General features: G+C 43.0%; 1 protein-coding gene across 2 annotated transcripts in view; it reads right to left on the bottom strand.

The window, feature by feature from the left end:
• Positions 1 to 12,761, bottom strand: part of PLCG1 (phospholipase C gamma 1) — an 89,706-nt gene that overhangs the window by 9,046 nt on the left and 67,899 nt on the right. For both annotated transcript variants that reach the window (XM_044440254.1, XM_044440253.1), the window contains exons 18-28: positions 12,351 to 12,470; positions 11,976 to 12,156; positions 11,124 to 11,201; positions 9,819 to 9,922; positions 8,357 to 8,453; positions 7,381 to 7,453; positions 6,268 to 6,425; positions 4,871 to 4,967; positions 3,529 to 3,753; positions 2,321 to 2,469; positions 302 to 416 (exon numbers count right to left, since the gene is read on the bottom strand). In XM_044440254.1, the coding sequence (XP_044296189.1) occupies positions 302 to 416; positions 2,321 to 2,469; positions 3,529 to 3,753; positions 4,871 to 4,967; positions 6,268 to 6,425; positions 7,381 to 7,453; positions 8,357 to 8,453; positions 9,819 to 9,922; positions 11,124 to 11,201; positions 11,976 to 12,156; positions 12,351 to 12,470 (1,397 nt within the window). The remainder of the gene's footprint in view (positions 1 to 301; positions 417 to 2,320; positions 2,470 to 3,528; positions 3,754 to 4,870; positions 4,968 to 6,267; positions 6,426 to 7,380; positions 7,454 to 8,356; positions 8,454 to 9,818; positions 9,923 to 11,123; positions 11,202 to 11,975; positions 12,157 to 12,350; positions 12,471 to 12,761) is intronic.

The following is a 12,761-nucleotide window of genomic DNA, read 5'->3' on the forward strand; positions in this document are numbered from 1 at the left end:
AAATGGAATTAAGATAGAAAGAACCTTTGCAAATCTCTTTACACATTGATCTGAGAATGCAGCGAAGAGGTTGGGATGAGAAAGGGGATGAGAAGGGTCTTGACGGGTCACATTGCCAACAGATAGATGAAAAGTAAGTTGGATTGTATATGATAGAGAGGGGTGGGTGTGTGAGAGAGAGAAAGAGAGAGAGAGCGCTAAATGTTTTCAGGTGCTTTCCTTGGGTAAAAGATTAAAAAACGGCACTAGTATGCTTTCCATTTCCATACCTTTACTCTGGGTAATAAGTCTATGTACTCACCCACCATCTCAGTCTTGTGCTTTGTATTATCATACTCTGCTCCACACACCTCAACCTCTACAAATGGACAGACAATTCCCCTTCCATTTTTTGGAAGATGTCGTGCCCCAAGGACCTATGCAGAAGTAACAAAATCATACCATTACTTAACACAGTTTTCCCAAACCAGGCTTGTCTTCTATATACCACCAAAAAGGTTCCCTATCAGCACATGCTTTAAATGTAGAAGGTTCTGGATTCAATTTCCAGATAAGGCCAGAAAAAACTCATGCCTGGAACAGTGGAGAACTGCTGCAAGTCAGTGCCTACCATGAAGGGTGAGATGGGCCAAGGATCTGACCGGGAATAAAGCAGTTTGCCAGGCTGCAAGAAAACCCAAGCCCAGAGGAGATTTTGGAACCAAAAGTATCTCTAGGTCTCTGACTTCCACTTAAATGCAATGAATTATACGGTGAGTCCCTGAACAATTATTCTGGTGAGGTGCTGTGAATTTGCCATTACCCAAACATTTTGACAAATGCATGTAGTATAAAAGCAATATAGTCAGATTCAACAAGCCCTAGCTCTAATTCAGCTGAGCTGAATGGTCCCAGTCTTGCTGAAGTCAGTTAACACCTAACGCTACAGCCTTATGCACACTTTCCTCCGAGTGATCCCCTTGAATACAGTATTACACATGTTTAAGGTTGTGTGGTCTCACTGAAGGCCCTGGAACAACTCTGTTACAACCACCATCCCATGCCTTCAGCAGATCCTCTGACCCATTTCCCCAACCCCGTGAAAGATAGTCATGATTGAGTTCCAGTCAGCATGAACAACACTAGAAACAATTCAAAAGTTTTGCCTCTCATCAGCCTTCAATGTTCCGGATAAAAATAGCAGATGGGGTGGTGGTGATGGGGCACAGCAGGACGGAAGCAACAAACTACTCTGTCCTTTGCTACCATTTTGCTGTTCACCTAAGTTATGAGCCCAAAGTCATCGCTATGCTTTAAACACAGCAATTCCTCACTAAATATTGCACATAATTCAGGAAATGGAATTTATATGTAGAGGGAGCCACCTATGGGTGGTAGGAAATTGCTGCCAATTCCCCCCCCCCCCCAGAGTATTATTTTCCCATAGCGGTTCCGGTGAGTGTCTCCTCTCATTTAAAATTCTTGGGTGAGTGGCATATGCCAGTTAATTTCCCTCTCTAGAAGTTACATATTGCACTGATCCAAGAAGATCCAATTGCTATTCTAGGAGAGGCAAACTCACCATCACTAAACATAGGCTGAGTCAAGGTACCACTATAATCTTCTGTTTAAGCACATATGCAGGAAAAACCTGCAAGCTGAATGCCTTTAAAACCTGTACAGAATGGCTTTGATGCAACGTGATTGGAATGAGCCTAGGTGGACCTTGGAATTTCACTAGTCTCCTTTCCTTTAGGATAGCTATGAGGAAATTGACAGCATTTGCTTCTGTTTTTCCACTAACCATGGTCTTGTTGTTACATCCAACAAGAATAAGTCATGGTTAATTTAAAACTAGCCAGGATCAATAGCCATGGTTTCTCATTCTGGTGTATTTTAACAAATCTTGGTTTTAACTAGAGAGAATTCTTGGACTGGGTATAACAAGAAACTGCCATCAGTTTACATCAGAAAATGGATGTTTCAAATTTCCATCTTAGGTCCAGGCTCTGTGATGCACTGTTAAATCTATGGTTTAGCACTACAGTGAGACAATACAAGGCCAGAGACTTTGAGTGGCTTCTTTCAGTCTACCATACATCTTCCCTGCTTTTGGTAAAAAGTAAACCATTCGGACTTCGCATTGTACACATTCCACAGAAGAGACAGGGTTGTTTGTAGGTATACATATGCCACGTTCTTATATTATACCTTTCATGGTGTAATATTGCAATCATTTGATGGTACAGACCAGGCAGTTGTGGGGAAGAGAGACATAGCCATCTGTAACAAAGTTAAAATAAGGACACAGTAGGCACTCAAGAGAGTCCAAAGCACAAACCTCAATGGAGATGTAAAGGGGCTCCAGTCCATGTACAGTGTTCTTGTCAAAGGGGTCGAAGTGTTCATCCCGCATGCTGGGTGGCTGCAACATGAAGCCACATCGGCCTCCTGCCATAAAGAGGGCCTGATTCATTTGCATTGGCTTATCTGCAATATCACAGGGATTTTAATCAGGAACCCTTCCAGTGCAAGATTAACAGGCATATTCAGCACTATGTTTGAAATACCTTACCAAAATTTTGTGTCAACTGGCCAGTTCACAAAATGCTGAGCACAGTCCTCTGTGGGCTACAGCGTACTTGTTCAGAATGCAGAGATATTTAGTTGCATCACTAGGACACTTAGTAGTAGCACAGTAAATGGCCTGCTGCCACTGCGAATGCTCATCGCCACTGGAGGCAGGGGGCAAGCACATAGTGAAGCCATCTCTTGCTGCTTCCACACTCAACCTACATCATTCCCAGGCATATTTCTCACACGTTGCATGGAGTTAGCTCCAAGTGAGCATCCTACCTTCTCGTGCATGGACACACACCAGCATAGTGAAGCAGGCGGCAGAGCTTCTTTCAGCCAAAGGACAGAATTCCATTTTGGAGAAGCTTTGGAGCCGCATTCCACTGATAAGCAGTGCCCTTGACAAGAGGGAATGGGGCCAAAAATACCTGCGGATTTTAGCTTTACTGCCACTAAGCAAGCCTAAGGCAAGGCATTTCAACCTTTTAAAATGGGGGGGGGGGGCTGCACAAAAGTCAGCAAACCACCAAGTACTTTGTAGTTGTGGAAAAGAGGCAAGAACTAGAAGACAGAGGTATGGTCTTCGGGGAAGCTCTAGACAGTGAGATTTTGCCCCTAGGCTGGGGGCGGTGTTACAGGGACAACTGCTCTGCTGCCCCCAATTATGCATGTGTCAAGCTCTATTTGTTTCATGAGGAAAATGAAATAAACAGCTCTTTTTTCCCTTCCTAGATGCAGAAAGGATTCTAACTAAGACACAAATCTGAATTGTTAATTCGCACAAATATGGCTCCCTCACTATTGTAAACAAGCACAAAAAGCGCTGTTGCTGATAACAGTACAAGCAACTAAATATCATACCAAACAGAAGCAGTAATATTTTTCCTATAGTACAGACATGCCATAAGCTACAGTCAGCACAGAGAGCTCCTTTTATATTCATACAACAGCTCAGAGGAAGGAGGCTCTCACCTGGTGTTTGGAAGTTTAGCGCCACCAACTGGCTGCCACAGATCCACATAGGCAGGGGATCATAGTTGGAAGAGTCCAGTCGCTGTCCCTTTGGATAGATGCGGGAAAGCTGCAACCGGTTGTACTGCAGGAATTTCTTGCCCTTGATCTTGTTGACATACTTCTCTGCCTTGGTTTCAGGGAAAGAGGACATGTCTCTGTAGCAGGCCCTGTCTGTGCCAATTTCTGTAGAGGACATGAGGCAGAGAGTGACATGGGTCAAGCTTTGGTCAGGATGCCGTCACCACAATATGGGCCAGGAGAAGAGAGAAGGTGTTGCTTGTGCAAAGCAGATATTCTGATCTTCAGAGATTTGTAGAGATTAGTCAGCCTAATACCAATGTATTAAAATCAATTGTGTTTATATCTTCAACAAATTTGTACACACAGATTAGCCCAAATAAGGGCCAAAACTTTGTGGGGCAAAACCACACCCCTTGCTATCCCAATATGGGTAAGTTTATCTTCAAATTTGTGTTCTGAATGTGCAAAGTCTTGAAAAGAGCTCCAGTACATGGGGACATAAAGGGGCAGGGAGGGACTTGTGGGTGTGCTCCTGTCCTTCCAGTTGTAGCCCACTTAAACAGGGCTAACATGAGCTCAATAAGAGTCAATGATTTACTTTTGGATGATTTTCTTAGAACATGGTGAACATCAACCAAGACTTGTTTGATCCAATAAAAATAACAGTTCTGAATACACAAAATCCATCAGTTCTGTCAATGCATGACCATGTCATGGCACTGCACTGATTATTCTCCTCCCCTCTCATGTGCACCAGCCAAACCACGGTTGCTGAATATGTGGTCAGTGCATTGGTGGAACATGGCTTGAGGAGGCGCAACCTGGCAACCAGCTCATAGAGTATATGACTATTTGAGAAGATTTGAAAGAAGCAATGGGAGAAATAGCCTTTAGAATCCACCCTCAATTTTCTTTCATCATTTTTATTTTGGACAGCTAAGCTGCTGCTAAGTTACACTAGAGTCATGATTATATTCTCAGGTAAGCTGAATTTATATTAACTTTGCAAATCAGACTTTAAACAAATATTTAAACAAAAATTTAAAAGGACCAATGAATCTCAGTTGGGCAGCCACTTTTGTGGTGTTGCTCCATGGTTACCAAATAATGTTAAAAGGCTTATGAGTGAGAGCTTTAGCAATCACCCCTGACATTTGGATAGGGAGACTGACTTCCACATCACAAGGCTGCACTGTTGCCAGATGTTGAATAATCACTTCTAGGTATGCAAAGTGTTAGACAAAGTTAATACTATATGCTTAATGGAATCGACACTTACTCTCTTCATCAAAAGGAACAGGACGGCAGTAGATGACTAGCTCAGAAAGCTCTAGTGCTATCTTCTTTCTTCGCTCCATCATCTTTCCTTCAGAAAGCTAGCAAAGAATCAAAAAACACTGCAGCATTCATGATATGGGTGGAAGTGCTGGCACAGATACTAATGTGATTATAACATCCATCTTCAGTTATTGGAAATGAGGATTAGCAAGACTTTGGAACTTCAGTATGGCTTGCAAAGTACATAGAAATCCTTTTCCATTTTCCTATAACGGGAGGTATTTAAGGAACCCAGAAATATGTTTTACTCAATCTTGTAAAAGTATATAGAACCTTTGGTTAACAGAGTGGGAAGCTAACTATTGCCAGGAACAGTAAGTATGATCAGGGGAATTTTGCATTTCTTGTCCATTATTATTCTTGCATTCTTATAACACTTGGACTTCGTCTGCTAAATTCTGCCTGATCATCACAGCAAATTTTCAAACTCTTCTACTGTAGGTGTTCTAGTGGAAAAGTGGGTCAGGGGAGAATGCATAGGGTATGTATGCATCAATGTATGTATGCACTTAGATATACATGAATGTATGCATGCATGTCTGTATGTACACAGGTGTGTACACAAATGAAAAATATTTGGATTTTGCCCTGGGAGCAGGAAAAGTTCTTTCCAGTGTTCAAATTTTACTTTTAACTGAAAAGGGGGGGAAAAGGAAGACATTCCACCCCACCACCCCCTTTCCAGCTTGCAAAAAGCATTCCAACATTTTGGTGATATATTGGATAAAGCAGAATCTTCATACATGGGATAGAATTTGGTAGAGGTAAACTTGACGAGGCGAACCTGCATCTGGAACTTTCCCATTAGGACTTCCAACTTTCCACATCTGGGCATAGCTTCAACAGAGGCGGTGAAGGGGTGGATTAAGCATCCCTGTGCCTGCCACTTCTCTGCCTGCTGTTGCTTTAGTGCAAGGAAGGGGAAGCCAGCATTCCTACTGCCTGTCTGCCCCGCACATAGCTCAGCCCTTTGCTTGTACACTGCCAACCAGCAACTGCCCTGGGGGTGGCTTACAACCATAAGAGACCAAACCTCCCCATAAAATAACCAATTGAAATGAAAATACAAAAACATTTTCAAAGTAACACACTATTAAATGTTTAAAGTATCAATAACATTAAGGACACCATGGTACAGTTAATAAACAGGGCTAGGGTTTAAAGATGCAGTGCTTGTAAGAAAAAGGTCTTAGCCTGTGTACCAAGACACTGAGCAGACCTCCCTGGGAAGGGCATTCCACAGATATGGGGTCACTACAGAGAGAGCTCTTCCTCTGCATCCACAGTGGCTTCTGCCTGCACAGTTTTAGATGTTTCAGGAGAGACCGCACATCTTACCCGGGCATCAGCAGTCTGGGCTGTCTCACGGATCTTCTTCACCCAGTCCAACAGATCTTCATGTGTATCAGCAGCCACATCCAGGGACCATTGAGAGACTGAAGCCATACTGATAGAGAATACAAACATGCGGTTGTTTTTCCCCTCAGGGCGGATGGCTGTGGGGAATATGACCAGGGTAAATCAGGATTAGGTCACGCAGACATGGACCACTGCCTTTCTCCAGATCCTCACAGCCATAAACTTGATCAAGAGAAGGGATATGTTAAACAGAGGCCAGCACTGCAGCCCAAAACTTCTCCACAGCATGCAGGTAGCACAGGTAATACTAATTATAAGGGAGTAAAAAGAGATGCAGAAGATTGGAAAGGGACAGAAACTGAGGCCTGGTATCTAGCTGTCCATATCAAAGTGGAGTGGATTCTCCCACAATATTTGCTCTTATGAGCAGCTCCAGGGACCTTCGACCTTTCTAGACTGAGTCTACTTTTAATTCCCTTCTGCAACTTGGGCCCATTTTAAATTTTATATTTAATTTTCTTCACTCTTTCTACTGTGTTTCCCTAACTCTATACTTCTCCCTGTCTCTGTTTTTCTCCTTCCCTTCCTGACTCTCCCTCCACACAAAATAGTTAGGAAATTACATAGGCAGCTGTCTTATACAGGGTCAGACTATCTGCTCCCCTTTCCGGGTACTGCCTGATCTGACTGACACCTCAGATCTCCAGTGTCTTGGGCCAAGGTCTTTCCCATCACCTACTTCCTGCACTTTACTCAATTACTGAATATACGTGTGGCCCGCCTTTCCTCAATAAGCCCAACAGCTAACAACACAAGTTAAAAGAAAAAAAATAAACCATATGACAAATACAATAAGCATAATGCAGCAATCATAAAACACTAACATAGAAGATGAGCTAAGAAATGCAAACAACCATCAAAAATAATTTAACTACAGTAATAAAATCTACTTCCAAAAAGGAAACAACCTTTCAGGGCTCAGAACTCTAGTAACAACGAAATTGTAAATTGACCAAGAAAAGGTGTTCTGAAGAGTAAGCAGTTGCTGCAATCATACTTAGTTGTATCTTCCTGTCTTCTTCATCCACTTACCAATCTGACAAGATGGTACATCCAGGACCCCTCTAAGCATGTCTCCCAGGGGACTGTTTTCATCTAGCTGCTCCTGGAAGGAAAAGTTCACACGAGATTACTACATTTCTGTACATGTTATAGTTTGCCTGCTCTGAGAGCTTCAGGACAGGCAATAGGACTCACTCATAGGAATGCACGGTTTTCAAACAGCAAAACATTACAAAACCGCTGAAAATGCCTATCTTTGCCTTAGCTGTTGTTCCATTTCCACCCAGCAATTCTTCCACAGCCCTGCTTACATTGCCAATGTTATTCCGACTTAGAGTAGACTGAATGCAATGCACAGGACTTATGTTAGAGTAATACTGGATACAACTCTTCAACTATTCTCAGACAAACCTTTCTTTTGTCCATGCATACCATCTAACAACTGTAGAAGCGTTCAGTCATCACCACCATGACATCTGGTACTTCTATTGACTTATTTTGTTTGTTCAAGACAGAGATCACCACATTAAAATGCTCAATGCAGTAAAAGCAGTCACCAAAAACAAAACAGCAGCAGCAGATGAAACACTTTTTAAAAATGAATTGAACTAACACGTTAGGGAGAGTGGAACTATAACAACTTGACAAGACAAAATGCCCACCAAAAGGGAAGGGTCTAAACAAAATGGAAGAAGGCTATCAGGGCAGGTTAAGGTAGACTTTCTAGACAGGGAGTCCCATAGCCTTGACTTGTCTGCAGAGTACTGTTCCCACATCCGAGCGGAATGCAAGTCAGGAGAGTCAGGTTGGTGGACAGTCAGGACAGCCTGAACAGGTTCTAATGGATGGGCAAGTTCATATGGGAGACTGCCCACATGGCTATTCGGAAAGCCTCATTTCGAGTCAAAGATCAGCTTGAAGCTCTCTGCAAAATCTGAATGCAGAGCCTTCTTCAGAAGAGACTTTGCAGCTCTCCCATTTATGTTCAGCCAAAATGAATGCTTACCTCCCTCTCAGGCTCCAGGCCAGTTGGACCAATGATTTCTTCCACATAATTAGCTGGAAACCATAGCTGCTTCTTACCCCCATAGTCTCCTCTCCACCTGGGAGAAAAAAAAAGATGCACATGCAAAACCATAATATGGGTTTTGAACAGGCAATGGAAACCATCAAGTAGCGTATTGCAGATATTGAAAGACAAAGCAATCTCAATAGAGTCCCTGAATTCTATCTTAGGGAGGACTACAGACATATTGTAATAGCTGCACCATATTTCAAACAGTTGGACTTCCATAAACTACCTAGTCGAACAAGGACAACGTCTGGGATTGTCAGCAATTTACAATGCCTGATATTGTGTTGAAACATTTGTTAATCTGAGTGGGGTTTTAATATCGATGTTTTATGTTATTTATTTTTTTAATCTATGTATTTATTGAACGGAGATGGTCTTTGACCGAAATAAAGTTTATCCATCTACATGCAAAACCACATATACTCAACATACAAACAATATCCTGATCTGAGAAAACCCAAATCTGCTATTCAGGATATTAACAGGGGGCATTAAGCAGACCAGCAGAGCTTACTAACTGTGCAACATGCAGAGGGCTCATCCAGAGCAGAGTGGGGAGAAGGTCTCCTGGCCCAGTTACAAGGAATGGAAAAAGGTGAACAAGCCTCTGCTGTCATCCACAGGGAAAATATCACCAGGTCTTGAAAATATTACCCTTTACCTAAGCGTTCTGACAAAAGTCCTCCTGATTATGGGCTGAACCTAATGCTAGGAGGCCCTGAGTCTAAACATGTTTTTCTTTACACAGTGAATAACATTTAAAATTTGCTGGCAGAAGATGTAGTAGCAGCCACGAATGCAGAAGGTTTTAAAAGGGGATTAGAAAATCTGGTGGAAGGTAAGGCTGTCAGAAGCTGATGGATATTACTGAAATATTGCCTACAGGATCAGAGACAGGATAATAGTTGCCAGGGAATGTGACTGGGAGGGTGCTATTGCTCTCATGTCCTAATCGCATGATGTTCTTATGTGCTTAGAAACCCGTGTCATTCCCAATCAGCTACAGAGCAGGATGGGACAAGCATGATTTGGAGGAGAGACGCAGTAGGTGCAAAAGGGAGATGTAAAGGAAAAATGGCAGGTGGGGAAAAGGTGATAGTCGATCACTTCTTTCCTTTGAATTTCTTCCTGTGCTGGCTACTGTTCAGCCATTTCGCAATATCCCAGGTTTGCAGACCAAAGTCTGAAACTGCATATACAAGTTCAGCTCTAAATGTGAGGCACAGATCCAGGTTAACATTTTGCATGTTTAAATTGCACAATGGGGGAAAGCGCCTTTGAAAGCTAATCTCAGAACAGAGGAAGTTAGCGAATGATTTGGACTGCTTGAAGATTGTGATCTCAGGAATGTCTTTAGAAGGAACCGAACACCTGAAGAGCAAAGGATACTCACCAGCCTCCTTCTTGTTTTTCGACATTCTGGATGACAGCATTTTTTGTAAATGTGAGCTCATCCTCCCGTTGAGCCTTGTAATCAAACAAAGCCTTTACAGCACACTAAAATAACACAGAAGAACAAGGCTGAGTGATCACTGCAGAAACTGGGGTATTAGGGTGGCCATGAAAGAACATGAGGCGTTATTTTCAAGGAACTGTGCAATTATCTGCTTACGATTATCACATCCCTTGCAGTCAATGCTGAGGCTGACTCAAAAGCTGATGGACCAGACCTGGTGTTGAAATTCTCAGTCATGGCACATAAAGTATGACTCATTACATGTGTGGAAGAATAATTGAGCAGTACTACACCTGTATTACAAAATCCTACTTCCTGTCTCAAATATTGAAGGCCATTTCTCACAAACAAAAAGAGGGGTGGGAGAAACAAACCAAGCAAAGTATGCACCAGAGACGTTACAGGTTCCAGAAGAATTCCAGTTTCCTCCCGCCTCTGCCATTCCAAGACCGGCCTTACCACTGTGTGCTTTCTGCTACCCATTCCAGAATGCCTAATGGTTTAGTGCCACCATATTTGCTCACACAAGGCCAAACTATGGAAACACATAAATAGGTCTCACCCTTCCTGAAACATCTACAAAAAGCAGCGATGGGAAAGTTCTATCCAGCTAAGGACGGGAGGACAGGAAGACAGGAGTTTAAGCCTCTCTACTCCCTGCTGTACTTTCCCTAATGAAAATCCTCCTCCTGCAAAATTGCTATCTCCCTGATAATGAGGACATAATAAATATGTAGTAACAGATAAATTCAGGCATCCAGTTGTTTCTCTATGCTTTCCAATCACAACAGGTGGCTTCACAAGACTGGCTGGCAAGACTAATTTATTTTTACATATGTATACATATTTATTTTTATGTTTTATATTTATCTCGTCTTATTTTCTGCCAAGGAACCCAAGACAGCTTTTATAGTCCTCTTCCTATCCTATTATCCTCAGTGCAATGATCTTCTGAATTTGTAATGACCTTTTGACTGAGCAATACATGTGTTACTTACATTTTATCCTCACAACAAGTTTAGGAGTTTGATCAAGCAGGGAGTCAGTGACTGGCCCAAAGTGGGCTTCAGGGCTGAATGGGAACTAGAACCCAAAGTCCCAGCACAATATTCCAACCACTATAGCACACTGGCTCGTTTTGGCCACCAACTGGCCTCAGCCCGCTCATTCTTGTAATACACTCCCACCCCTCTCCAAGAATGGTTTGGTATGGCATAGTATGCTATGTTACTAGTGAAATACCTTGAAGGTAGGCATTGGATTGGTCACAACATAAAATCCTGGATTTTGTCCTTCAGAGAGGGCACCATAATCTGGCTCCTGATGAAGAAAGGAAAAAGGGTGAGTTTGGCAGTATGTCTCCCCCTGTTAGCTGTTTGGACAAGCATAACAGAAGACAATACCAGCTGTGGCCTCTTGTAAAGCTATGTGACATCTTGAAAAGCTGGCAGAGTAAACTGATGAGCTAAAAAGGGCTACGGAAGGAGTGAAGCCGTATGTGTTTCAGTGCAGAGACAAAAGTGGCACAGTGATAGGTCCACGCTTGGTTAGAAACACAGGTATTTGTAGCTGGGCACCCCTAGGGAGCATCTAATTATGGAAATCATTTTGACAGAGTTAAGTTATAGAGCAGGGTAGACAGAGGCTAGAACTGGATCTACCAGCAGATCCTTGGCTGATTAGATTTCTGATCCTTAGTTATTTAACAACTGTAGCAACAGAAACTGTATTTTTCTCTTCCCTCCACCCAAAGCCCAAATTATATTGCTGAAATGAAGAATGCAGTACAAGCAATGAAAGAAAGAACTACACTCTTGGAGCAACCAGGAGTGGATTTACGTGTGGAAGCACCATCAGTCCTGTTCAAGTGATGGTGCTCAACAATTCCTGTGCTCAGAGTTCTTTAATCCTGAATATGCCATTTTATATCAGGCTTCAGTTGGTGGACCTCAAAGGTCTAGTTAGAGAAAGTAGAACCTGCAAGCTTGACGTTAGCCCTCACTCCCCCGCTCTGGGAAAACAAGATCAGTCCCAGCCCCAGGTCAGGAAGAAGGCACTGGGCTCCACACAGTCCATGCCTAATGCCACACTCACCGCCGTCCCAAACTTCTCTAGGGTTTCCTCATTAATCGAATACCTCAGCTTCATCTTGCGGTACAGTGGGTGCTTCTCATAGTAACTGACTAAGTCCACCAGGCTGTCAAATTCTGAGTTATCCAAGAAGACAGTCTGGTTGTCCTGCAGAACCCGGCAGTGCTTGATCTGCCCTTCTGCCCTGGGGGAAAACATACAAGCAGAACTCTGACCAGAGAAACCACAACACTTCCCAAACAACAGTGCAGTAAAGGACAGAGAGTGTTGCCTGTAGGTGACAGCGGTGGTGCTGAGAACTGACTTTCCCCTCCATAGCAATGAGGCTGGTGCACACGCAAAACCCAGCCCATAGTGCCTTGGAGAGGAACCACTCACCGAAAGGAGATTGCATAGGAGTTTGGCTCACTGCTCTTGCGCACAAGGAAGGCTCCGTCCCTTGGCACCCTCATCAGCATCCGCTCTGCCATGGATCGGGTGAGATTGGCATGGTACCAGCTGGAGGTGAAAATAGCACAGTGTAAGCAAATAGCTAGACAGCAATAACTGATGCATGTTTAGGTCCCAGGATTAAATTTCATAGAACAAAAAGGAAAGAATGCAATGGGCTGTGTTGCTTTCTCTGTAGATTTATAGGGTTTCATCACAGAAACTGGCTAATGCAGCATTATTAGCCAAGTATTTTATTTTACTGGGTCAGTAAAAGCTCCCATGATTAAGTTATAAGAAGCAGGGCACAGACACTCCCTTGACCTCTACAGTTCCATTCCTCTCCTTGGCAGAGACAAA

The sequence above is a fragment of the Varanus komodoensis genome, unplaced genomic scaffold (genome assembly GCF_004798865.1).
Source record: "Varanus komodoensis strain SLA01 unplaced genomic scaffold, ASM479886v1 scaffold37, whole genome shotgun sequence".
In the NCBI taxonomy this organism is placed as follows: domain Eukaryota; kingdom Metazoa; phylum Chordata; class Lepidosauria; order Squamata; family Varanidae; genus Varanus; species Varanus komodoensis.